At 50.4% G+C, this 23,470-nt stretch overlaps 2 protein-coding genes and 1 long non-coding RNA gene across 4 annotated transcripts in view; 1 reads left to right on the top strand and 2 right to left on the bottom strand.

Moving 5' to 3' along the window:
• The window catches only part of LOC118381848 (ubiquitin carboxyl-terminal hydrolase 21-like), a 39,674-nt gene extending 33,236 nt beyond the window's left edge, over positions 1-6,438 (bottom strand). The window contains 2 exon segments of the mRNA XM_052481256.1: positions 2,166-2,430; positions 5,974-6,438. Of these exon segments, the coding sequence (XP_052337216.1) occupies positions 2,166-2,321 (156 nt within the window). The 5' untranslated portion in view covers positions 2,322-2,430; positions 5,974-6,438.
• LOC127912339 (uncharacterized) lies at positions 5,974-7,440 on the top strand. Of its 2 annotated transcripts, none has more exons than XR_008081921.1 (3): positions 5,974-6,072; positions 6,153-6,416; positions 6,592-7,440. It is a non-coding gene; the product is annotated as an uncharacterized LOC127912339 (long non-coding RNA). The 2 variants fall into 2 exon arrangements; XR_008081920.1 differs by having other exon boundaries at positions 6,113-6,416.
• Positions 7,441-19,073: 11,633 nt separating this feature from the next.
• The window catches only part of LOC127912336 (ubiquitin-like modifier-activating enzyme 1), a 99,293-nt gene continuing 94,896 nt past the window's right edge, over positions 19,074-23,470 (bottom strand). Inside the window, 2 exon segments of the mRNA XM_052481254.1 lie at positions 19,074-19,096; positions 19,099-19,208. Coding sequence (XP_052337214.1) covers positions 19,074-19,096; positions 19,099-19,208 — 133 coding nt within the window.

Raw genomic sequence — 23,470 nt, 5'->3', positions numbered from 1 at the left:
TACCTGTGACAGGGTTAGAGACAGTACCTGCGACAGGGTTAGAGACAGTACCTGCGACAGGGTTAGAGACAGTACCTGTGACAGGGTTAGAGACAGTACCTGTGACAGGGTTAGAGACAGTACCTGTGACAGGGTTAGAGACAGTACCTGTGACAGGGTTAGAGACAGTACCTGTGACAGGGTTAGAGACAGTACCTGCGACAGGGTTAGAGACAGTACCTGTGACAGGGTTAGAGACAGTACCTGTGACAGGGTTAGAGACAGTACCAGCGACAGGGTTAGAGACAGTACCTGTGACAGGGTTAGAGACAGTACAAGTGGGGCTACTACAGTACCTGTGACAGGGTTAGAGACAGTACCTGTGACAGGGTTAGAGACAGTACAAGTGGGGCTACTACAGTACCTGTGACAGGGTTAGAGACAGTACCTGTGACAGGGTTAGAGACAGTACCAGCGACAGGGTTAGAGACAGTACCAACGACAGGGTTAGAGACAGTACCAGCGATAGGGTTAGAGACAGTACCTGCGACAGGGTTAGAGACAGTACCTGTGACAGGGTTAGAGACAGTACCAGCGACAGGGTTAGAGACAGTACCAGCGACAGGGTTAGAGACAGTACCAGCGACAGGGTTAGAGACAGTACCTGCGACAGGGTTAGAGACAGTACCTGTGACAGGGTTAGAGACAGTACCTGTGACAGGGCTAGAGACAGTACCAGCGACAGGGTTAGAGACAGTACCTGTGACAGGGTTAGAGAAAGTACCAGCGACAGGGTTAGAGACAGTACCTGTGGCAGGGTTAGAGACAGTACCTGTGACAGGGTTAGAGACAGTACCTGTGACAGGGTTAGAGACAGTACCTGCGACAGGGTTAGAGACAGTACCTGTGACAGGGTTAGAGACAGGACAGTACCTGTGACAGGGTTAGAGACAGTACCAGCGACAGGGTTAGAGACAGTACCTGTGACAGGGTTAGAGACAGTACCTGTGACAGGGTTAGAGACAGTACCAGCGACAGGGTTAGAGACAGTACCTGTGACAGGGTTAGAGACAGTACCTGTGACAGGGCTAGAGACAGTACCTGCGACAGGGTTAAAGACAGTACCTGCGACAGGGTTAGAGACAGTACCTCTGACAGGGTTAGAGACAGTATCTGTGACAGGGTTAGAGACAGCACCTGTGACAGGGTTAGAGACAGCACCTGTGACAGGGTTAGAGACAGTACCTGCGACAGGGTTAGAGACAGTACCTGCGACAGGGTTAGAGACAGTACCTGCGACAGGGTTAGAGACAGTACCTGCGACAGGGCTAGAGACAGTACCTGCGACAGGGCTAGAGACAGTACCTGTGGCAGGGCTAGAGACAGTACCTGCGGCAGGGTTAGAGACAGTATCTGCGACAGGGTTAGAGACAGCACCTGTGACAGGGTTAGAGACAGCACCTGTGACAGGGTTAGAGACAGCACCTGTGACAGGGTTAGAGACAGCACCTGTGACAGGGTTAGAGACAGCACCTGTGACAGGGTTAGAGACAGCACCTGTGACAGGGTTAGAGACAGTACCTGTGGGGCTGCTATGGTACCTGTGACAGGGTTAGAGACGCTACCTGTGGGGCTGCTACGCTACCTGTGGGGCTGCTACGCTACCTGTGGGGCTGCTACGCTACACCTGTGGGGCTGCTACGCTACACCTGTGGGGCTGCTACGCCACACCTGTGGGGCTGCTGCGCTACCTGTGGGGCTGCTGCGCTACCTGTGGGGCTGCCACGCTACCTGTGGGGCTGCTACGCTACCTGTGGGGCTGCTACGCTACCTGTGGGGCTGCCACGCTACCTGTGGGGCTGCTACGCTACCTGTGGGGCTGCTACGCTACCTGTGGGCTGCTACGCTACCTGTGGGGCTGCTACGCTGTGTTCTGTGTTTCTTTACCAACTTAACTCCTAATGCCTGTCAATACAACCACAGGGTGCAGCAGGCTCTTGTTCCAATTGGCTGTTGCAGGCTCTTGTTCCAATTGGCTGTTGCATTTGGCTCATCAATGACTCATTAGCTGCTGATTCAACTCAGAACCAGGAATGTAATTGCTGGGCTGGAACTAAAGCCTGCAAACCTCAACAGCAGCCCCATCAGGGATGTGTTTGTATGTACATGTGTATAGTAACACTCACCTCTCTGTCTACAACCAGTAGCAGCCCCATCAGGGATGTGTAGAGGAGAGACTTGGAGATGTCAGCCGTGTTTCTCTGGATCCCGTTCTGAGAGACCAGGGTTTGGCACAGAGCCTGGCAGGTTCCGTCCCCGGTGGCACGCGTTTCTGCCGGCATCGTTACCACAGTCAAAGAGGTCCCCAACTCTACGGCGCAGAAACTAATGAGTTGACTGGTCTCCTGGTCCTTGTATCGGCTAGGTTGCTGGTTCAAGTCAACGAGGCTTCTGATGTAGAAAGAAGAACAGATCCCTCTTCATGAAGGTTTGGTAAACCCTATCACAACCAGGGGATCCTCTCTACCAGTACTCTGGTGAGGCACCAGGGGATCCTCTCTACCAGTACTCTGGTGAGGCACCAGGGGATCCTCTCTACCAGTACTCTGGTGAGACACTAGGGGATCCTCTCTACCAGTACTCTGGTGAGGCACCAGGGGATCCTCTCTACCAGTACTCTGGTGAGGCACCAGGGGATCCTCTCTACCAGTACTCTGGTGAGGCACCAGGGGATCCTCTCTACCAGTACTCTGGTGAGGCACTAGGGGATCCTCTCTACCAGTACTCTGGTGAGGCACCAGGGGATCCTCTCTACCAGTACTCTGGTGAGGCACCAGGGGATCCTCTCTACCAGTACTCTGGTGAGGCACTAGGGGATCCTCTCTACCAGTACTCTGGTGAGGCACCAGGGGATCCTCTCTACCAGTACTCTGGTGAGGCACCAGGGATCCTCTCTACCAGTACTCTGGTGAGGCACCAGGGATCCTCTCTACCAGTACTCTGGTGAGGGACTAGGGGATCCTCTCTACCAGTACTCTGGTGAGGGACTAGGGATCCTCTCTACCAGTACTCTGGTGAGGCACCAGGATCCTCTCTACCAGTACTCTGGTGAGGCACCAGGGGATCCTCTCTACCAGTACTCTGGTGAGGCACCAGGGGATCCTCTCTACCAGTACTCTGGTGAGGCACCAGGGGATCCTCTCTACCAGTACTCTGGTGAGGCACCAGGGATCCTCTCTACCAGTACTCTGGTGAGGCACCAGGGATCCTCTCTACCAGTACTCTGGTGAGGCACCAGGGGATCCCTCTACCAGTACTCTGGTGAGGCACCAGGGGATCCTCTCTACCAGTACTCTGGTGAGGCCACTATACTCATGCTATAACTACCACTATAACTAATACCATACTAATGCTATAACTACCACTATACTAATGCTATAACTACCACTATAACTACCACTATAACTACCACTATAACTGCCACTATACTAATGCTATAACTACCACTATACTAATGCTATAACTACCACTATACTAATGCTATAACTACCACTATAACTAACACTATACTAATGCTATAACTACCACTATAACTAACACTATACTAATGCTATAACTACCACTATAACTACACAATACTAATGCAATAACTACCACTATAACTACCACTATACTAATGCTATAACTACCACTATAACTACCACTATAACTACCACTCTACTAATGGTATAAATACCACTATAACTACCACTATAACTAACACAATACTAATGCAATAACTACCACTATAACTACCACTATACTAATGCTATAACTACAACTATACTAATGCTATAACTACCACTATAACTAATACCATACTAATGCTATAACTACCACTATAACTAATACCTCACTAATACTATAACTACCACTATAACTACCACTATACTAATGCTATAACTACCACTATAACTACCAATATATCTACCACTATACTAATGCTATAACTACCACTATAACTACCACCATACTAATGCTATAACTACCACTATACTAATGCTATAACTACCACTATACTAATGCTATAACTACCACTATAACTACCACTATAACTACCACTATACTAATGCTATAACTACCACTATAACTACCACTACACTAATGCTATAACTACCACTATACTAATGCTATAACTACCACTATAACTACCACTATAACTACCACTATAACTAATACCTCACTAATACTATAACTACCACTATAACTACCACTATACTAATGCTATAACTACCACTATAACTACCAATATATCTACCACTATACTAATGCTATAACTACCACCATACTAATGCTATAACTACCACTATACTAATGCTATAACTACCACTATACTAATGCTATAACTACCAATATATCTACCACTATACTAATGCTATAACTACCACCATACTAATGCTATAACTACCACTATAACTACCACTATACTAATGCTATAACTACCACTATACTAATGCTATAACTACCACCATACTAATGCTATAACTACCACCATACTAATGCTATAACTACCACTATAACTACCACTATACTAATGCTATAACTACCACTATAACTACCACTATACTAATGCTATAACTACCAATATACTAATGCTATAACTACCACTATACTAATGCTATAACTACCACTATATCTACCACTATACTAATGCTATAACTACCACTATACTAATGCTATGATTAATGTTAGATTTCAGTGCATTCTTTGATATTATTGACCGTAACATAACTTGTGTGTTATGGCTTTTCAACCTCTGCCATACCGTGGATTCAGAGACATTATCTAGAAGAACTCAGAGGGGTTTCTTCAATGGAAGCTTCTCTGAAGTCAAACATGTAAAGTGTGGTGTACCCCAGGGTAGCTCTTTAGGCCCTCTACACTTTTCTATTTTTACCAATGACCTGCCACTGGCTTTAAACAAAGCATGTGTGTCCACGTATACTAATGATTCAACCATATACGCATCAGCAACCACAGCTAATGAAGTCACTGACACTATAACTACCACTATAACTAATACCATACTAAAACTACCACTATAACTAATACCATACTAATGCTATAACTACCACTATAACTAATACCATACTAAAACTACCACTATAACTAATACCATACTACAACTACCACTATAACTAATACCATACTAATGCTATAACTACCACTATAACTAATACCATACTAAAACTACCACTATAACTAATACCATACTAATGCTATAACTACCACTATAACTAATACCATACTAAAACTACCACTATAACTAATACCATACTAATGCTATAACTACCACTATAACTAATACCATACTAATGCTATAACTACCGCTATAACTAATACCATACTAAAACTACCGCTATAACTAATACCATACTAAAACTACCACTATAACTAATACCATACTAAAACTACCACTATAACTAATACCATACTAATGCTATAACTACCACTATAACTAATACCATACTAAAACTACCACTATAACTAATACCATACTAATGCTATAACTACCACTATAACTAATACCATACTAATGCTATAACTACCACTATAACTAATACCATACTAATGCTATAACTACCACTATAACTAATACCATACTAATGCTATAACTACCACTATAACTAATACCATACTAATGCTATAACTACCACTAGAACTACCACTATAACTAATACCATACTAACGCTATAACTACCACTAGAACTACCACTATAAATAATACCATACTAATGCTATAACTACCGCTATAACTAATACCATACTAATGCTATAACTGCCACTATAACTACCACTATAACTAATACCATACTAACGCTATAACTACCACTAGAACTACCACTATAAATAATACCATACTAATGCTATAACTACCGCTATAACTAATACCATACTAATGCTATAACTACCACTAGAACTAATACTTTAAAACATGACCAGACAGAAACTTACCTGGTTGTTCAATTGATATATCTCCTCTTCTCCAAACATCACCGGCTGTAATGCTGTAGTCTGTCAGGTCTCCAACCATCACCGGCTGTAGTCTGTCAGGTCTCCAACCATCACCGGCTGTAGTGCTGTAGTCTGTCAGGTCTCCAACCATCACCGGCTGTAATGCTGTAGTCTGTCAGGTCTCCAACCATCACCGGCTGTAATGCTGTAGTCTGTTAGGTCTCCAACCATCACCGGCTGTAGTCTGTTAGGTCTCCAACCATCACTGGCTGTAATGCTGTAGTCTGTTAGGTCTCCAACCATCACCGGCTGTAATGCTGTAGTCTGTTAGGTCTCCAACCATCACCGGCTGTAATGCTGTAGTCTTGCAGGTCTCCAACCATCACCGGCTGTAATGCTGTAGTCTTGCAGGTCTCCAACCATCACCGGCTGTAGTCTGTCAGGTCTCCAACCATCACCGGCTGTAGTCTGTTAGGTCTGCAACCATCACTGGCTGTAGTCTGTAGTCTGTTAGGTCTCCAACCATCACCGGCTGTAGTCGGTCAGGTCTCCAACCATCACCGGCTGTAATGCTGTAGTCTTGCAGGTCTCCAACCATCACCGGCTGTAGTCTGTCAGGTCTCCAACCATCACCGACTGTAATCTGTTAGGTCTCCAACCATCACTGACTGTAATCTGTTAGGTCTCCAACCATCACCGACTGTAATCTGTTAGGTCTCCAACCATCACTGACTGTAATCTGTTAGGTCTCCAACCATCACCGGCTGTAGTCTGTTAGGTCTCCAACCATCACTGGCTGTAGTCTGTAGTCTGTTAGGTCTCCAACCATCACTGACTGTAATCTGTTAGGTCTCCAACCATCACTGGCTGTAGTCTGTAATCTGTTAGGTCTCCAACCATCACTGACTGTAATCTGTTAGGTCTCCAACCATCACTGGCTGTAATATTGTATAGCGTGTCTATCAGGTAGGGGACATCACCTGTTTGGGGTGTAATGCTGTATATTCTGTCAGATAGGGGACGTCTCTAGTTTCTCCTAATGCTGTAATTCTCTCCTGTCCTGACACGGTCACGCCCTCCCCTAAATAACCGCTCACACACAGAGAGAGAGAGAGAGAGAGAGAAAGAGAGCGAGAGAGAGAGAGAAAGAGAGCGAGAGAGAGAGAGAGAGCGAGGACGAGTCAGAGATAATCATGCCTAATCTTTCCGTCTAAACTTAGCCGTCTCTGTCCCTACCCTCTTACTGTAGCTTAGGCCTCAATGGGAACATACCACACATGGATAAACAGAGGATCTACTCAGCTCTGTGAGAGAAGTTTTTTAAACTTAATTACATTTTTAGAAGTGCCGCTTTTATTTAAATCTTTGTCCAATGGATGTTAAATGTCAATTTATTATCAACAAATAAAAATATCCACTTTAGTCTGTACAGGTTGTCAGTGTGATCAATAATCACGGCTAACATCGCAGGGAGTTGCAACTTCAATTTAAATATACACTGACTGTACAAATCATTATGGGGCAGACGCAGGGCAGATCATTAAGAACACCTGCTCTTTCCGTGACAACGACTGACCAGGTGAACCCAGGTGTAATCTATGATGCCTTATTGATGCCACCTGTTAAATCGACTTCAATCAGTGTAGATGAAGTGGAGGAGACGGGGTTAAAGAAGGATTTATAAGCCTTTAGACATGTGTGCCATTCAGAGGGGGAATGGGCAAGACAATAGAGTGCAGTGCCTTTGAATGGGGCACGGTAGTAGGTGCCTTTGAATGGGGCACGGTAGTAGGTGCCTTTGAATGGGGCACGGTAGTAGGTGCCTTTGAATGGGGCACGGTAGTAGGTGCCTTTGAATGGGGCACGGTAGTAGGTGCCTTTGAATGGGGCACGGTAGTAGGTGCCTTTGAATGGGGCACGGTAGTAGGTGCCTTTGAATGGGGCACGGTAGTAGGTGCCTTTGAATGGGGCACGGTAGTAGGTGCCTTTGAATGGGGCACGGTAGTAGGTGCCTTTGAATGGGGCACGGTAGTAGGTGCCTTTGAATGGGGCACGGTAGTAGGTGCCTTTGAATGGGGCACGGTAGTAGGTGCCTTTGAATGGGGCACGGTAGTAGGTGCCTTTGAATGGGGCACGGTAGTAGGTGCCTTTGAATGGGGCACGGTAGTAGGTGCCTTTGAATGGGGCACGGTAGTAGGTGCCTTTGAATGGGGCACGGTAGTAGGTGCCTTTGAATGGGGCACGGTAGTAGGTGCCTTTGAATGGGGCACGGTAGTAGGTGCCTTTGAATGGGGCACGGTAGTAGGTGCCTTTGAATGGGGCACGGTAGTAGGTGCCTTTGAATGGGGCACGGTAGTAGGTGCCTTTGAATGGGGCACGGTAGTAGGTGCCTTTGAATGGGGCACGGTAGTAGGTGCCTTTGAATGGGGCACGGTAGTAGGTGCCTTTGAATGTAGGGCACGGTAGTGCCTTTGAATGGGGCACGGTAGTAGGTGCCTTTGAATGGGGCACGGTAGTAGGTGCCTTTGAATGGGGCACGGTAGTAGGTGCCTTTGAATGGGGCACGGTAGTAGGTGCCTTTGAATGGGGCACGGTAGTAGGTGCCTTTGAATGGGGCACGGTAGTAGGTGCCTTTGAATGGGGCACGGTAGTAGGTGCCTTTGAATGGGGGCACGGTAGTAGGTGCCTTTGAATGGAGGCACGTAGTAGGTGCCTTTGAATGGGGCACGGTAGTAGGTGCCTTTGAATGGGGCACGGTAGTAGGTGCCTTTGAATGGGGCACGGTAGTAGGTGCCTTTGAATGGGGTACGGTAGTAGGTGCCTTTGAATGGGGTACGGTAGTAGGTGCCTTTGAATGGGGTACGGTAGTAGGTGCCTTTGAATGGGGTACGGTAGTAGGTGGCTTTGAATGGGGTACGGTAGTAGGTGCCTTTGAATGGGGCACGGTAGTAGGTTCCTTTGAATGGGGTACGGTAGTAGGTGCCTTTGAATGGGGCACGGTAGTAGGTGCCTTTGAATGGGGTACGGTAGTAGGTGCCTTTGAATGGGGTACGGTAGTAGGTGCCTTTGAATGGGGTACGGTAGTAGGTGCCTTTGAATGGGGTACGGTAGTAGGTGCCTTTGAATGGGGTATGGTAGTAGGTGCCTTTGAATGGGGTATGGTAGTAGGTGCCTTTGAATGGGGTACGGTAGTAGGTGCCTTTGAATGGGGTACGGTAGTAGGTGCCTTTGAATGGGGTACGGTAGTAGGTGCCTTTGAATGGGGTATGGTAGTAGGTGCCTTTGAATGGGGTATGGTAGTAGGTGCCTTTGAATGGGGTATGGTAGTAGGTGCCTTTGAATGGGGCATGGTAGTAGGTGCCTTTGAATGGGGTATGGTAGTAGGTGCCTTTGAATGGGGTACGGTAGTAGGTGCCTTTGAATGGGGTACGGTAGTAGGTGCCTTTGAATGGGGTATGGTAGTAGGTGCCTTTGAATGGGGTACGGTAGTAGGTGCCTTTGAATGGGGTACGGTAGTAGGTGCCTTTGAATGGGGTATGGTAGTAGGTGCCTTTGAATGGGGTATGGTAGTAGGTGCCTTTGAATGGGGCACGGTAGTAGGTGCCTTTGAATGGGGTATGGTAGTAGGTGTCTTTGAATGGGGTACGGTAGTAGGTGCCTTTGAATGGGGCATGGTAGTAGGTGCCTTTGAATGGGGCATGGTAGTAGGTGCCTTTGAATGGGGCATGGTAGTAGGTGCCTTTGAATGGGGTACGGTAGTAGGTGCCTTTGAATGGGGTATGGTAGTAGGTGCCTTTGAATGGGGTATGGTAGTAGGTGCCTTTAATGGGGCATGGTAGTAGGTGCCTTTGAATGGGGTATGGTAGTAGGTGCCTTTGAATGGGGTATGGTAGTAGGTGCCTTTAATGGGGTATGGTAGTAGGTGCCTTTAATGGGGTATGGTAGTAGGTGCCTTTGAATGGGGTATGGTAGTAGGTGCCTTTAATGGGGCATGGTAGTAGGTGCCTTTGAATGGGGTATGGTAGTAGGTGCCTTTGAATGGGGTATGGTAGTAGGTGCCTTTAATGGGGTATGGTAGTAGGTGCCATGAACTGCAATGCTGCTGTGTTTTTCACGCTCAACAGTTTCCTGTCTGTATCAAGAACGGTCCACCACCCAAAGGACGTCCAGCCAACTTGACACATCTGTGGGAAGCATTGGAGTCAACATGGGCCAACATCACTGTGGAACGCTTTCGACACCTTGTAGAGTCCATGCCCTGATGAATTGAGGCCGTTCTGAGGGAGAAAGGCAGTACAACTCAATATAAGGAAGGTGTTCCTAATGTTTTGTCCACTCAGTGTATAGGGCATAAAGACTTCGAGGCACATATTCTAATATTAATGCATAACATTTTTAACAGAGACCTGGTGTTACTGACAGTAGGATAGATATCAGTTTAACAGAGAGGTGTTACTGACAGTAGGATAGATATCAGTTTAACAGAGAGGTGTTACTGACAGTAGGATAGATATCAGTTTAACAGAGACCTGGAGTTACTGACAGTAGGATAGATATCAGTTTAACAGAGAGGTGTTACTGACAGTAGGATAGATATCAGTTTAACAGAGACCTGGTGTTACTGACAGTAGGATAGATATCAGTTTAACAGAGAGGTGTTACTGACAGTCAGATACAGCTAAAGACTTAAGTTTACATACACTAAGTTGACTGTGCCTTTAACCAGCTTGGAAAATTCCAGAAAATGTCATGGCTTTAGAAGCGTCTGATAGGCTAATTCACATCATTTGAGTCAATTGGAGGTGTACCTGTGGATGTATTTCAAGGCCACCCTTCAAACTCAGTGCCTCTTTGCTTGGCATCATGGGAAAATCAAAAGAAATCAGCCAAGACCTCAGAACAAAAAGTAAACCTCCACAAGTCTGGTTCATTTTTGGGAGCAATTTTCAAACACCTGAAGGTACCACGTTCATCTGTACAAACAATAGTACGCAAGTATAAACACCATGGGACCATGCAGCCGTCATACCGCTCAGGAAGGAGACGCGTTCTGTCTCCTAGAGATGAACGTACTTTGGTGCAAAAAGTGCAAATCAATCCCAGAACAACAGCAAAGGACATTGTGAAGATGCTGGAGGAAACAGGTACAAAAGTATCTGTATCCACAGTAAACCGAGGCCTATATCGACATAACCTGAAAGGCCGCTCAGCAAGGAAGAAGCCACTGCTCCAAAACAGCCATAAAAAAGCCAGACTACGGTTTGCAACTGCACATGGGGACAAAGATCAGACTTTTGGAGAAATGTCCTCCGGTCTGATGAAACAAAAATAGAACTGTTTGGCCATAAAGACCATCGTCATGTTTGGAGGAAAAAGGGGGAGGCCTGCAAGCCGAAGAACACCATCCCAACCATGAAGCACGGGGGTGGCAGCATCATGTTGTGGTGGTGCTTTGCTGCAGGAGGGACTGGTGCACTTCACAAAATAGATGGCAACATGAGGTAGGAAAAATATGTGGATATATAACCTGACTGTTACACCAGCTCTGTCAGGAGGAATGGACCAAAATTCACCCAACGTATTGTGGGAAGCTTGTGGAAGGCTACCCGAAACGTTTGACCCAAGTTCAACAATTTAAAGGCAATGCTACCGAATACTAATTGAGTGTATGTAAACTGGGAATGTGATGAAAGAAATAAAAGCTGAAATAAATCATTTTCTCTACTATTATTCTGACATTTCACATTCTTAAAATAAAGTGGTGATCCTAACTGACCTAAAACAGGGAATATTCACTAGGATTAAATGTCAGGAATTGTGAAAAGCGGAGTTTAAATGTATTTGGCTAAGGTGTATGTAAACTTCAGACTTCCAACTGTATATGCCTCACCATCTAACGCCCTATCACAATAGTTGGAATGATCCGGCCTCTGCCGTGTCTCAAAGCTGATTGCAGGACCAGAACCACAGAACTCACCTGAGAAGAAGGCTACTGAGATGCCGGCTGTGTGCAGGACACAACAGCCAAAAGGACAGAGCTCTGATCCAAAGAGCCCAGCAGAGGAGGGCCGCAGTGGTCCAGGCTGTGCCCAGGCGGTTGTTTGACTAGGACAGGGAGAGGTAGCTGGAGGGACACCAACAACCATGGAGGGATCCCGACCCCAATCCCCGGGCAGAAGACAGCTGGTACAGGCACTCAAAGCAATTTTAAGTCCAGACGCGTGGGAAGTAGGCAGGCGCACCGAGAACCATTCTTCTTCTTTCTGGTTCTGACACGCTTCCATTTACACTCACCTGGAGTCTAACAAGGAGCAGTCATTTACACTCACCTGGAGTCCAACAAGGAGCATCCATTTCCTGGTTCTAGCTCGTAGAGGGGTACAGTGGCGGTAATTGATCGCAGCCCAGGAAGGTCCCTTTTGATCCTCTTGGATGTTTTCAGGACGTTTCAGAGAATCAGTACGTGCAGATTGAAATATCAAAACAAACTCAGGACTCCAGTAAAACACATTCATGGCCATTTAGCTAGCTAGCTTACTGTTGCTAGTTCATTTTTCCTGGGAGTAAACATGGGGTTATTTTACCTGAAATGCACAAGGCCATTTTGTCCACTGGAGTTTGGTAGAATATCGATCCATTTTGAGTCACAACATTGTGTGTTGGAGAGAACTAGTTACATTTCTAGTAATCTCCTCATTCATTCTTTCTTCTGTGGATTTTATACAACTTTAAAAGGTTCATTACCACCACCACCTGGACTGGAGTGTGGACCTCAGTTCAATCACCCACAGGGTGGCAGGGTAGCCGAGTGGTTAGACCGAAAGGTTGCAAGTTCAAATCCCCGAGCTGACAAGGTACAAATCTGCCGTTCCGCCCCCTGAACAAGGCAGTTAACCCACTGTTCCTAGGCCGTCATTGAAAATAAGAATTTGTTCTTAACTGACTTGTCAAGTTAAATAAAGGTAAAACATAGCTTTTTTAAAAGGGTATATGCTGCTAAACACCAAATGGGGAGATGGGAGAGACTTACAGCTCATCAAGGATCAAAAATACAAACGGTTTATTTTAGCGCCAGACGGTCGTTGATGCACGCGAGCCGCCTGGATGAATAACGTGTGTAATTTGGAACGCCAGCGGTGTGGTCAACATAGCCAGAGAGAGGAGGTACTCAGTATAGCCGACGTTGCCGAGACCCCAGAATATACCGTGGCTAGTACAGTACGGCCTGCACACTTTAATTATCCAATAACACACCTTTAAAATCAGTCAACCTAGCTAGCCAATGCATCACATACGGCTGGTCCCAGATGTGTCTGTGTTGTCAGGCTATCGACCGTAGGAGTTGATAAGCACAAAAACATCTGGGACCAGGCTAGGGCATCATACTCCCTCCCTCTTCATAGAAACCCCCAGGGAGTGAACAGATCTGAGACCAGGCTAGGGCATCATACTTCTCCCTCTTCATAGAACCCCCCAGGGGGTGAACAGATCTCGTGGGTGAACAGATAGGGTAGGGTGGGTGAACAGATCTGGGACCAGGGTAGCGTGGGTGAACAGATCTGGGACCAGGGTAGTGGGTGAACAGATCTGGGACCAGGGTAGCGTGGGTGAACAGATCTGGGACCAGGTAGCGTGGGTGAACAGATCTGGGACCAGGGCATCATACTCCTCCCTCTTCATAGAAACCCCCAGGGGGTGAACAGATCTGGGACCAGGCTAGGGCATCATACTCCTCCCTCTTCATAGAAACCCCCCAGGGGGTGAACAGATCTGGGACCAGGCTAGGGCATCATACTCCTCCCTCTTCATAGAAACCCCCCCAGGGGGTGAACAGATCTGGGACCAGGCTAGGGCATCATACTCCTCCCTCTTCATAGAAACCCCCCAGGGGGTGAACAGATCTGGGACCAGGGTAGGGCATCATACTCCTCCCTCTTCATCTGAACAGGTCTGGGACCAGGGTAGGGGGTGAACAGATCTGGGACCAGGGTAGCGGGGTGAACAGATCTGGGACCAGGGTAGGGTGGGTGAACAGATCTGGGACCAGGGTAGGGTGGGTGAACAGGTCTGGGACCAGGGTAGCGTGGGTGAACAGATCTGGGACCAGGGTAGCGTGGGTGAACAGATCTGGGACCAGGGTAGCGTGGGTGAACAGATCTGGGACCAGGCTAGGGCATCATACTTCTCCCTCTTCATAGAAACCCCCCAGGGGGTGAACAGATCTGGGACCAGGCTAGGGCATCATACTCCTCCCTCTTCATAGAACCCCCCCCAGGGGGTGAACAGATCTGGGACCAGGCTAGGGCATCATACTCCTCCCTCTTCATAGAAACCCCCCCAGGGGGTGAACAGATCTGGGACCAGGCTAGGGCATCATACTTCTCCTCTTCATAGAAACCCCCAGGGGGGTGAACAGATCTGGGACCAGGCTAGGGCATCATACTCCTCCCTCTTCATAGAAACCCCCAGGGGGTGAACAGATCTGAGACCAGGCTAGGGCATCATACTTCTCCCTCTTCATAGAAACCCCCCCAAGGGGTGAACAGATCTGGGACCAGGCTAGGGCATCATACTCCTCCCTCTTCATAGAAACCCCCAGGGGGTGAACAGATCTGGGACCAGGCTAGGGCATCATACTTCTCCCTCTTCATAGAAACCCCCCCAGGGGGTGAACAGATCTGGGACCAGGCTAGGGCATCATACTCCTCCCTCTTCATAGAAACCCCCCCCAGGGGGTGAACAGATCTGGGACCAGGCTAGGGCATCATACTTCTCCCTCTTCATAGAAACCCCCAGGGGGTGAACAGGTCTGGGACCAGGCTAGGGCATCATACTCCTCCCTCTTCATAGAAACCCCCAGGGGTGAACAGATCTGAGACCAGGCTAGGGCATCATACTCCTCCTCTTCATAGAAACCCCCAGGGGGGTGAACAGATCTGAGACCAGGCTAGGGCATCATACTCCTCCCTCTTCATAGAAACCCCCAGGGGTGAACAGATCTGGGACCAGGCTGGGCATCATACTCCTCCCTCTTCATAGAAACCCCCCAGGGGGTGAACAGATCTGAGACCAGGCTAGGGCATCATACTCCTCCCCTCTTCATAGAAACCCCCAGGGGTGAACAGATCTGGGACCAGGCTAGGGCATCATACTCCTCCCTCTTCATAGAAACCCCCAGGGGGTGAACAGATCTGAGACCAGGCTAGGGGCATCATACTCCTCCCTCTTCATAGAAACCCCCAGGGGGTGAACAGATCTGGGACCAGGCTAGGGCATCATACTTCTCCCTCTTCATAGAAACCCCCAGGGGGTGAACAGGTCTGGGACCAGGCTAGGGCATCATACTCCTCCCTCTTCATAGAAACCCCAGGGGGTGAACAGGTCTGGGACCAGGCTAGGGCATCATACTCCTCCCTCTTCATAGAAACCCCCAGGGGTGAACAGATCTGAGACCAGGCCAGGGCATCATACTTCTCCCTCTTCATAGAAAAACCCCCAGGGGTGAACAGGTCTGGGACCAGGCTAGGGCATCATACTTCTCCCTCTTCATAGAAACCCCCAGGGGTGAACAGATCTGAGACCAGGCTAGGTCATCATACTCCTCCCTCTTCATAGAAACCCCCAGGGGGTGAACAGATCTGGGACCAGGCTAGGGCATCATACTCCTCCCTCTTCATAGAAACCCCCCCCAGGGGGTGAACAGATCTGAGACCAGGCTAGGTCATCATACTTCTCCCTCTTCATAGAAACCCCCCAGGGGTGAACAGATCTGGGACCAGGCTAGGGCATCATACTCCCTCCCTCTTCATAGAAAACCCCAGGGGTGAACAGATCTGGGACCAGGCTAGGGCATCATACTCCTCCCTCTTCATAGAAACCCCCAGGGGTGAAACAGATCTGAGACCAGGCTAGGGCATCATACTTCTCCCTCTTCATAGAAACCCCCAGGGGGTGAACAGGTCTGGGACCAGGCTAGGGCATCATACTCCTCCCTCTTCATAGAAACCCCAGGGGTGAACAGATCTGAGACCAGGCTAGGGCATCATACTCCTCCCTCTTCATAGAAACCCCCAGGGGGTGAACAGATCTGAGACCAGGCTAGGGCATCATACTCCTCCCTCTTCATAGAAACCCCAGGGGGTGAACAGATCTGGGACCAGGCTAGGGCATCATACTCCTCCCTCTTCATAGAAACCCCCAGGGGTGAACAGATCTGAGACCAGGCTAGGCATCATACTCCTCCCTCTTCATAGAAACCCCCCAGGGGTGAACAGATCTGGGACCAGGCTAGGGCATCATACTCCTCCCTCTTCATAGAAACCCCCAGGGGGTGAACAGATCTGAGACCAGGCTAGGGCATCATACTCCTCCCTCTTCATAGAAACCCCCAGGGGTGAACAGATCTGGGACCAGGCTAGGGCATCATACCCTCCCTCTTCATAGAAACCCCCAGGGGGTGAACAGGTCTGGGACCAGGCTAGGGCATCATACTCCTCCCTCTTCATAGAAACCCCCAGGGGGTGAACAGGTCTGGGACCAGGCTAGGGCATCATACTCCTCCCTCTTCATAGAAACCCCAGGGGTGAACAGATCTGAGACCAGGCTAGGGCATCATACTTCTCCCTCTTCATAGAAACCCCAGGGGGTGAACAGGTCTGGGACCAGGCTAGGGCATCATACTTCTCCCTCTTCATAGAAACCCCCCCAGGGGGTGAACAGATCTGAGACCAGGCTAGGTCATCATACTTCTCCCTCTTCATAGAAACCCCCAGGGGGTGAACAGGTCTGGGACCAGGCTAGGGCATCATACTTCTCCCTCTTCATAGAAACCCCCCAGGGGTGAACAGGTCTGGGACCAGGCTAGGGCATCATACTTCTCCTCTTCATAGAAACCCCCCCAGGGGGTGAACAGATCTGGGACCAGGCTAGGGCATCATACTTCTCCCTCTTCATAGAAACCCCCCCAGGGGGTGAACAGATCTGGGACCAGGCTAGGGCATCATACTCCTCCCTCTTCATAGAAACCCCCCCAGGGGGTGAACAGATCTGGGACCAGGGTAGCAATATAATAATAATAATATATGCCATTTAGCAGACGCTTTTATCCAAAGCGACTTACAGTCATGTGTGCATACATTCTACGTATGGGTGGTCCCGGGAATCGAACCCACTACCCTGGCGTTACAAGCGCCATGCTCTACCAACTGAGCTACAGAAGGACACAAGAAGGTAGCGTGAACATTTAAAGAGGAGATGAGACAAATCTGTATTTATTCAATTCAATGTATTTATTGATCAGTGTTGCCATGACAGCAGCTCTACCAGACCGACTCCACCTGCTGACACACTGGACTTTAAAAAGCAGACGGAACAGGACAGAATGTTCCTGAGGGTTGTGGCCCGGCGCACACACAAGTACATCCCAAAATCAAATGAAATGGAAAAACAAAGTGAAAACTCAAGTCATGTTTAAACACCTGTCCCCCCCCTCCTCCTCCTCACAATCCCTCCTCCCACCTTTAGGAACTAGATAGAAAGGGGGGCAGAGACACACCTGTTAAAATACCAACCCTGGGGGTCCCGGTCGGTCAGTCTGCCCTCCCAGGGTATGTTACAGTCAGGGGTAGTCAAGAGTTCCTCTTTATTCACAGCCCCCCCCCCCCATTTTACACTTCAAATACAATCCAAGGGAGATTTTACGGTTGTTTCCTGGATTTCTGTTTTCCAAAATGTATAAAATCCTCAGAGATGTTCGTTCCAGTTAAGTTTTGTTTGCCACTACTGGTCAGATGACATCACAACGCAGGGGTCAGGGGTGAACGGGAAGGACGTGCCACATCACAACGCAGGGGTCAGGGGAGAACGGGAAGGACGTGCCACGTCACAATGCAGGGGTCAGGGGTGAACGGGGGAAGGACGTGCCACATCACAACGCAGGGGTCAGGGAGAACAGGGGAAGGACGTGCCACGTCACAATGCAGGGGTCAGGGGTGAACGGGAAGGACGTGCCACATCACAACGCAGGGGTCAGGGGAGAACGGGGAAGGACGTGCCACGTCACAATGCAGGGGTCAGGGGTGAACGGGGAAGGACGTGCCACATCACAACGCAGGGGTCAGGGGAGAACGGGGAAGGACGTGCCACGTCACAATGCAGGGGTCAGGGGTGAACGGGGAAGGACGTGCCACATCACAACGCAGGGGTCAGGGGAGAACGGGGGAAGGACGTGCCACGTCACAATGCAGGGGTCAGGGGTGAACGGGGGAAGGACGTGCCACATCACAATGCAGGGGTCAGGGGTGAACGGGAAGGACGTGCCACATCACAATGCAGGGGTCAGGGGTGAACGGGAAGGACGTGCCACATCACAATGCAGGGGTCAGGGGTGAACGGGAAGGACGTGCCACGTCACAATGCAGGGGTCAGGGGTGAACAGGGAAGGACGTGCCACTGACACGGCAGCACTGAGTGGGGAGGGTAGCAGAGTTGTTGGGGGGAGGGGGGTAGCAGAGTTGTTGGGGGGGGAGGGGGTAGCAGAGTTGTTGGGTACAGGGACCAATCCGTTTACAATCTCCCCACAACCATGTCCCAACACATCTCATTTCAGATCGTTGTTTGGCACCCTAGTCTCTATAAGTTCAGGGTACACTATATAGGGAATAGGGAACACTATATAGGGAACACTATATAGGGAATAGAGTACACTATATAGAGAATAGGGTACACTATATAGGAATAGAGTACACTATATAGGGAATAGGGTACACTATATAGGAATAGGGTACACTATATAGGGAATAGGGTACACTATATAGGGAATAGGGTACACTATATAGGAATAGGGTACACTATATAGGGAATAGGGTACACTATATAGGAATAGGGTACACTATATAGGAATAGAGTACACTATATAGGAATAGGGTACACTATATAGGGAATAGGGTACACTATATAGGAATAGGGTACACTATATAGGGAATAGGGTACACTATATAGGAATAGGGTGCCATTTTGAACCAGGGATCCAATAACCTTCCTCTACAAGTGATTGATCCAAAGCCATCCCCTCTCCTTACTCCCCGGTGTGTGTGTGTGGTTCAGCGGATGGTGTATCTGACGAGGGAACCTCCACATCTTCCTCAGTCAGGTCGTTGCAGCACAGCTCAAACACCAGAGCTTTCACATGCTTCCCCAGCTTCTTCTTAGAAACCTTGGTCACAATCTCTGTCATCCTGGAGAGCAAAGGGGGGATTAGTGGAGAGGGGAGAGTGGAGGGAAGAGAGGAGAGAGAGAGAGGAGAGAGAGGGGAGGAGGAGAGAGGAGAGGGGGAGGAGAGAGGAGAGAGGGGGAGGAGAGAGGAGAGAGGAGAGAGGGGGAGGAGAGAGAGAGAGGGGGAGGAGAGAGGAGAGAGGAGAGGAGAGAGGAGAGAGGGGAGAGGAGAGAGGGGAGAGGAGAGAGGGGAGAGAGGGGGAGGAGAGAGGAGGGAGGAGAGAGGGGAGAGGGGAGAGGAGAGAGGGGAGAGGGAGAGAGGGAGAGGAGAGAGGGGAGAGAGAGAGAGGGGAGAGGAGAGAGGGGAGAGGAGAGAGGGGGAGAGAGGAGAGAGGGGGAGGAGAGAGGAGAGAGGGGGAGGAGAGAGGAGAGAGGGGGAGGAGAGAGGAGAGAGGGGGAGGAGAGAGGAGAGAGGGGGAGGAGAGAGGGGGAGGAGAGGGGAGAGGAGGAGGGGGAGGAGAGAGGAGAGAGGGGAGAGGAGAGAGGGGGAGGAGAGAGGAGGGAGGAGAGAGGAGGGGAGGAGAGAGGGGAGAGGAGAGAGGGGAGAGGAGAGAGGAGAGAGGGGGAGGAGAGAGGAGAGAGGGGGGAGGAGAGAGGAGAGAGGGGGAGGAGAGAGGAGAGAGGGGGGAGGAGAGAGGGGGAGGAGAGAGAGAGGGGAGAGGAGAGAGGGGGAGGAGAGAGGAGGGAGGAGAGAGGAGGGAGGAGAGAGGAGAGAGGAGAGAGGGGAGAGGAGAGAGGAGAGAGGGGGAGGAGAGAGGAGAGAGGGGGAGGAGAGAGGAGAGAGGGGGAGGAGAGAGGAGAGAGGGGGAGGAGAGAGGAGAGAGGGGGAGGAGAGAGGAGAGAGGGGGAGGAGAGAGGAGAGAGGAGAGAGGAGGGAGGAGAGAGGAGAGAGGAGGGAGGAGAGAGGGAGGGAGGAGAGAGGAGAGAGGAGGGGGGAGAGAGGAGAGAGGAGAGAGGGGAGAGGAGAGAGGGGGAGGAGAGAGGAGAGAGGGGGAGGAGAGAGGGGGAGGAGAGAGGAGAAGGAAGACTACATTTAGTTCAGTAAGACCCCAGTCATCTCTGGCAGTTTGAGAAACTTCAGATTCCTCAAGTTAGAAATTCCTGTCATTCCAATTATTGATTCCAGTTATTGATTCCAATTATTGATTCCAGTTATTGATTCCAGTTATTGATTCCAATTATTGATTCCAGTTATTGATTGGCAACAAAATATTGAATTGTGTCACATTTCAGACCTTCGGCTTAATTAGGGCAGTAACCCCTCCGGCTTAATTAGGGCAGTAACCCCTCCGGCTTAATTAGGGCAGTAACCCCTCCGGCTTAATTAGGGCAGTAACCCCTCCGGCTTAATTAGGGCAGTAACCCCCTCCGGCTTAATTAGGGCAGTAACCCCTCCGGCTTAATTAGGGCAGTAACCCCTCCGGCTTAATTAGGGCAGTAACCCCTCCGGCTTAATTAGGGCAGTAACCCCCTCCGGCTTAATTAGGGCAGTAACCCCCTCCGGCTTAATTAGGGCAGTAACCCCCTCCGGCTTAATTAGGGCAGTAACCCCCTTCGGCTTAATTAGGGCAGTAACCCCCTTCGGCTTAATTAGGGCAGTAACCCCCTTCGGCTTAATTAGGGCAGTAACCCCCTTCGGCTTAATTAGGGCAGTAACCCCCTTCGGCTTAATTAGGGCAGTAACCCCCTTCGGCACAGGCCTTGTCTGAAATAACTTGCGTATGTTATGACTGTCGGACCCGAGCAGAGATCAATGAAGATGTAGTATTTTGTGGGATTTATTAGGATCCTCATTAGCTGTTGTAAAAGCAGCAGCTACTCTTCCTGGGTTCCACAAAACATGAGACATAATACAGAACATTAATAAGTGGGTGGGGTTATATCCTTCCTGTTTGGCCCTGTCCGGGGTGTCCTCGGATGGGGCCACAGTGTCTCCTGACCCCTCCTGTCTCAGCCTCCAGTATTTATGCTGCAGTAGTTTATGTGTCGGGGGCTAGGGTCAGTTTGTTATATCTGGAGTACTTCTTGACCTATTCGGTGTCCTGTGTGAATCTAAGTGTGCGTTCTCTAATTCTCTCTTTCTTTCTCTCTCTCGGAGGACCTGAGCCCTAGGACCATGCCCCAGGACTACCTGACATGATGACTCCTTGCTGTCCCCAGTCCACCTGGCCATGCTGCTGCTCCAGTTTCAACTGTTCTGCCTTACTATTATTTGACCATGCTGGTCATTTATGAACATCTTGGCCATGTTCTGTTATAATATCCACCTGGAACAGCCAGAAGAGGACTGGCCACCCCTCATAGCCTGGTTCCTCTCTAGGTGTCTTCCTAGGTTTTGGCCTTTCTAGGGAGTTTTTCCTAGCCACCGTGCTTCTACACCTGCATTGCTTGCTGTTTGGGGTTTTAGGCTGGGTTTCTGTACAGCACTTTGAGATATCAGCTGATGTACGAAGGGCTTTATAAATACATTTGATTTGATCAATAGACAAGAACAGCTCAAGGACAGAACTACATACATTTACAAAAGGCCGCTAGGTGTCGCTTTAGTGGACAGGCTAGGCGTCGCTCTAGGGGACAGGCCAGGCGTCGCTCTAGGGGACAGGCCAGGCGTCGCTCTAGGGGACAGGCCAGGCGTCGCTCTAGGGGACAGGCCAGGCGTCGCTCTAGGGGACAGGCCAGGCGTCGCTCTAGGGGACAGGCCAGGCGTCGCTCTAGGGGACAGGCCAGGCGTCGCTCTAGGGGACAGGCCAGGCGTCGCTCTAGGGGACAGGCTAGGCGTCGCTCTAGGGGACAGGCCAGGCGTCGCTCTAGGGGACAGGCCAGGCGTCGCTCTAGGGGACAGGCCAGGCGTCGCTCTAGGGGACAGGCGTCGCTCTAGGGGACAGGCGTCGCTCTAGGGGACAGGCGTCGCTCTAGGGGACAGGCGTCGCTCTAGGGGACAGGCGTCGCTCTAGGGGACAGGCGTCGCTCTAGGGGACAGGCGTCGCTCTAGGGGACAGGCGTCGCTCTAGGGGACAGGCGTCGCTCTAGGGGACAGGCGTCGCTCTAGGGGACAGGCGTCGCTCTAGGGGACAGGCGTCGCTCTAGGGGACAGGCGTCGCTCTAGGGGCCAGGCGTCGCTCTAGGGGACAGGCCAGGCGTCGCTCTAGGGGACAGGCCAGGCGTCGCTCTAGGGGACAGGCCAGGCGTCGCTCTAGGGGACAGGCCAGGCGTCGCTCTAGGGGACAGGCCAGGCGTCGCTCTAGGGGACAGGCCAGGCGTCGCTCTAGGGGACAGGCCAGGCGTCGCTCTAGGGGACAGGCCAGGCGTCGCTCTAGGGGGACAGGCCAGGCGTCGCTCTAGGGGACAGGCCAGGCGTCGCTCTAGGGGACAGGCCAGGCGTCGCTCTAGGGGACAGGCTAGGCGTCGCTCTAGGGGACAGGCTAGGCGTCGCTCTAGGGGACAGGCCAGGCGTCGCTCTAGGGGACAGGCCAGGCGTCGCTCTAGGGGACAGGCCAGGCGTCGCTCTAGGGGACAGGCCAGGCGTCGCTCTAGGGGACAGGCCAGGCGTCGCTCTAGGGGACAGGCCAGGCGTCGCTCTAGGGGACAGGCCAGGCGTCGCCCCTAGGGGACAGGCTAGGCCGTGTGCAGCGAGGTGTCGCTTTCACTGGTTTCTTCCCTTCAGCAACATGAGATGGAAGAGAGACGTGTCATTTTGTGGACCCCAGTATGATACTCAACAGAATGTCTTGACGAGACAGCGCGGGGTCAGTTCTCGACGAGACAGCGCGGGGTCAGTTCTAGACGAGACAGCGCGGGGTCAGTTCTAGACGAGACAGCGCGGGGTCAGTTCTAGACGAGACGGGGTCAGACAGCGAGGGTCAGTTCTCGACGAGGTCACAGCGACGAGACGGGGTCAGTTCTCGACGAGGCGGGGTCAGTTCTCGACGAGACGGGGTCAGTTAGACGAGACGGGGTCAGTTCTCGACGGGGAGACAGGGGTCAGTTCTCGACGAGACGGGGTCAGCGACGGGGTCAGTTCTCGTCAGACGGTCAGACAGACGACGGGGTCAGTTCTCGACGGGGTCAGACAGCGGGGTCAGTTCTAGGGGGTCAGTTCTAGACGAGACGGGGTCAGTTCTAGACGAGACGGGTCAGTCGTGCGGAGTCAGTTCGGGTCAGACGTGACGGGGTCAGTTCTAGACGTGACGGGGTCAGCTCTAGACGTGACGGGGTCAGCTCTAGA

Source organism: Oncorhynchus keta, chromosome 27 (genome assembly GCF_023373465.1).
Source record: "Oncorhynchus keta strain PuntledgeMale-10-30-2019 chromosome 27, Oket_V2, whole genome shotgun sequence".
Taxonomy (NCBI): domain Eukaryota; kingdom Metazoa; phylum Chordata; class Actinopteri; order Salmoniformes; family Salmonidae; genus Oncorhynchus; species Oncorhynchus keta.
This window is presented reverse-complemented; position numbering and strand designations above follow the sequence as displayed.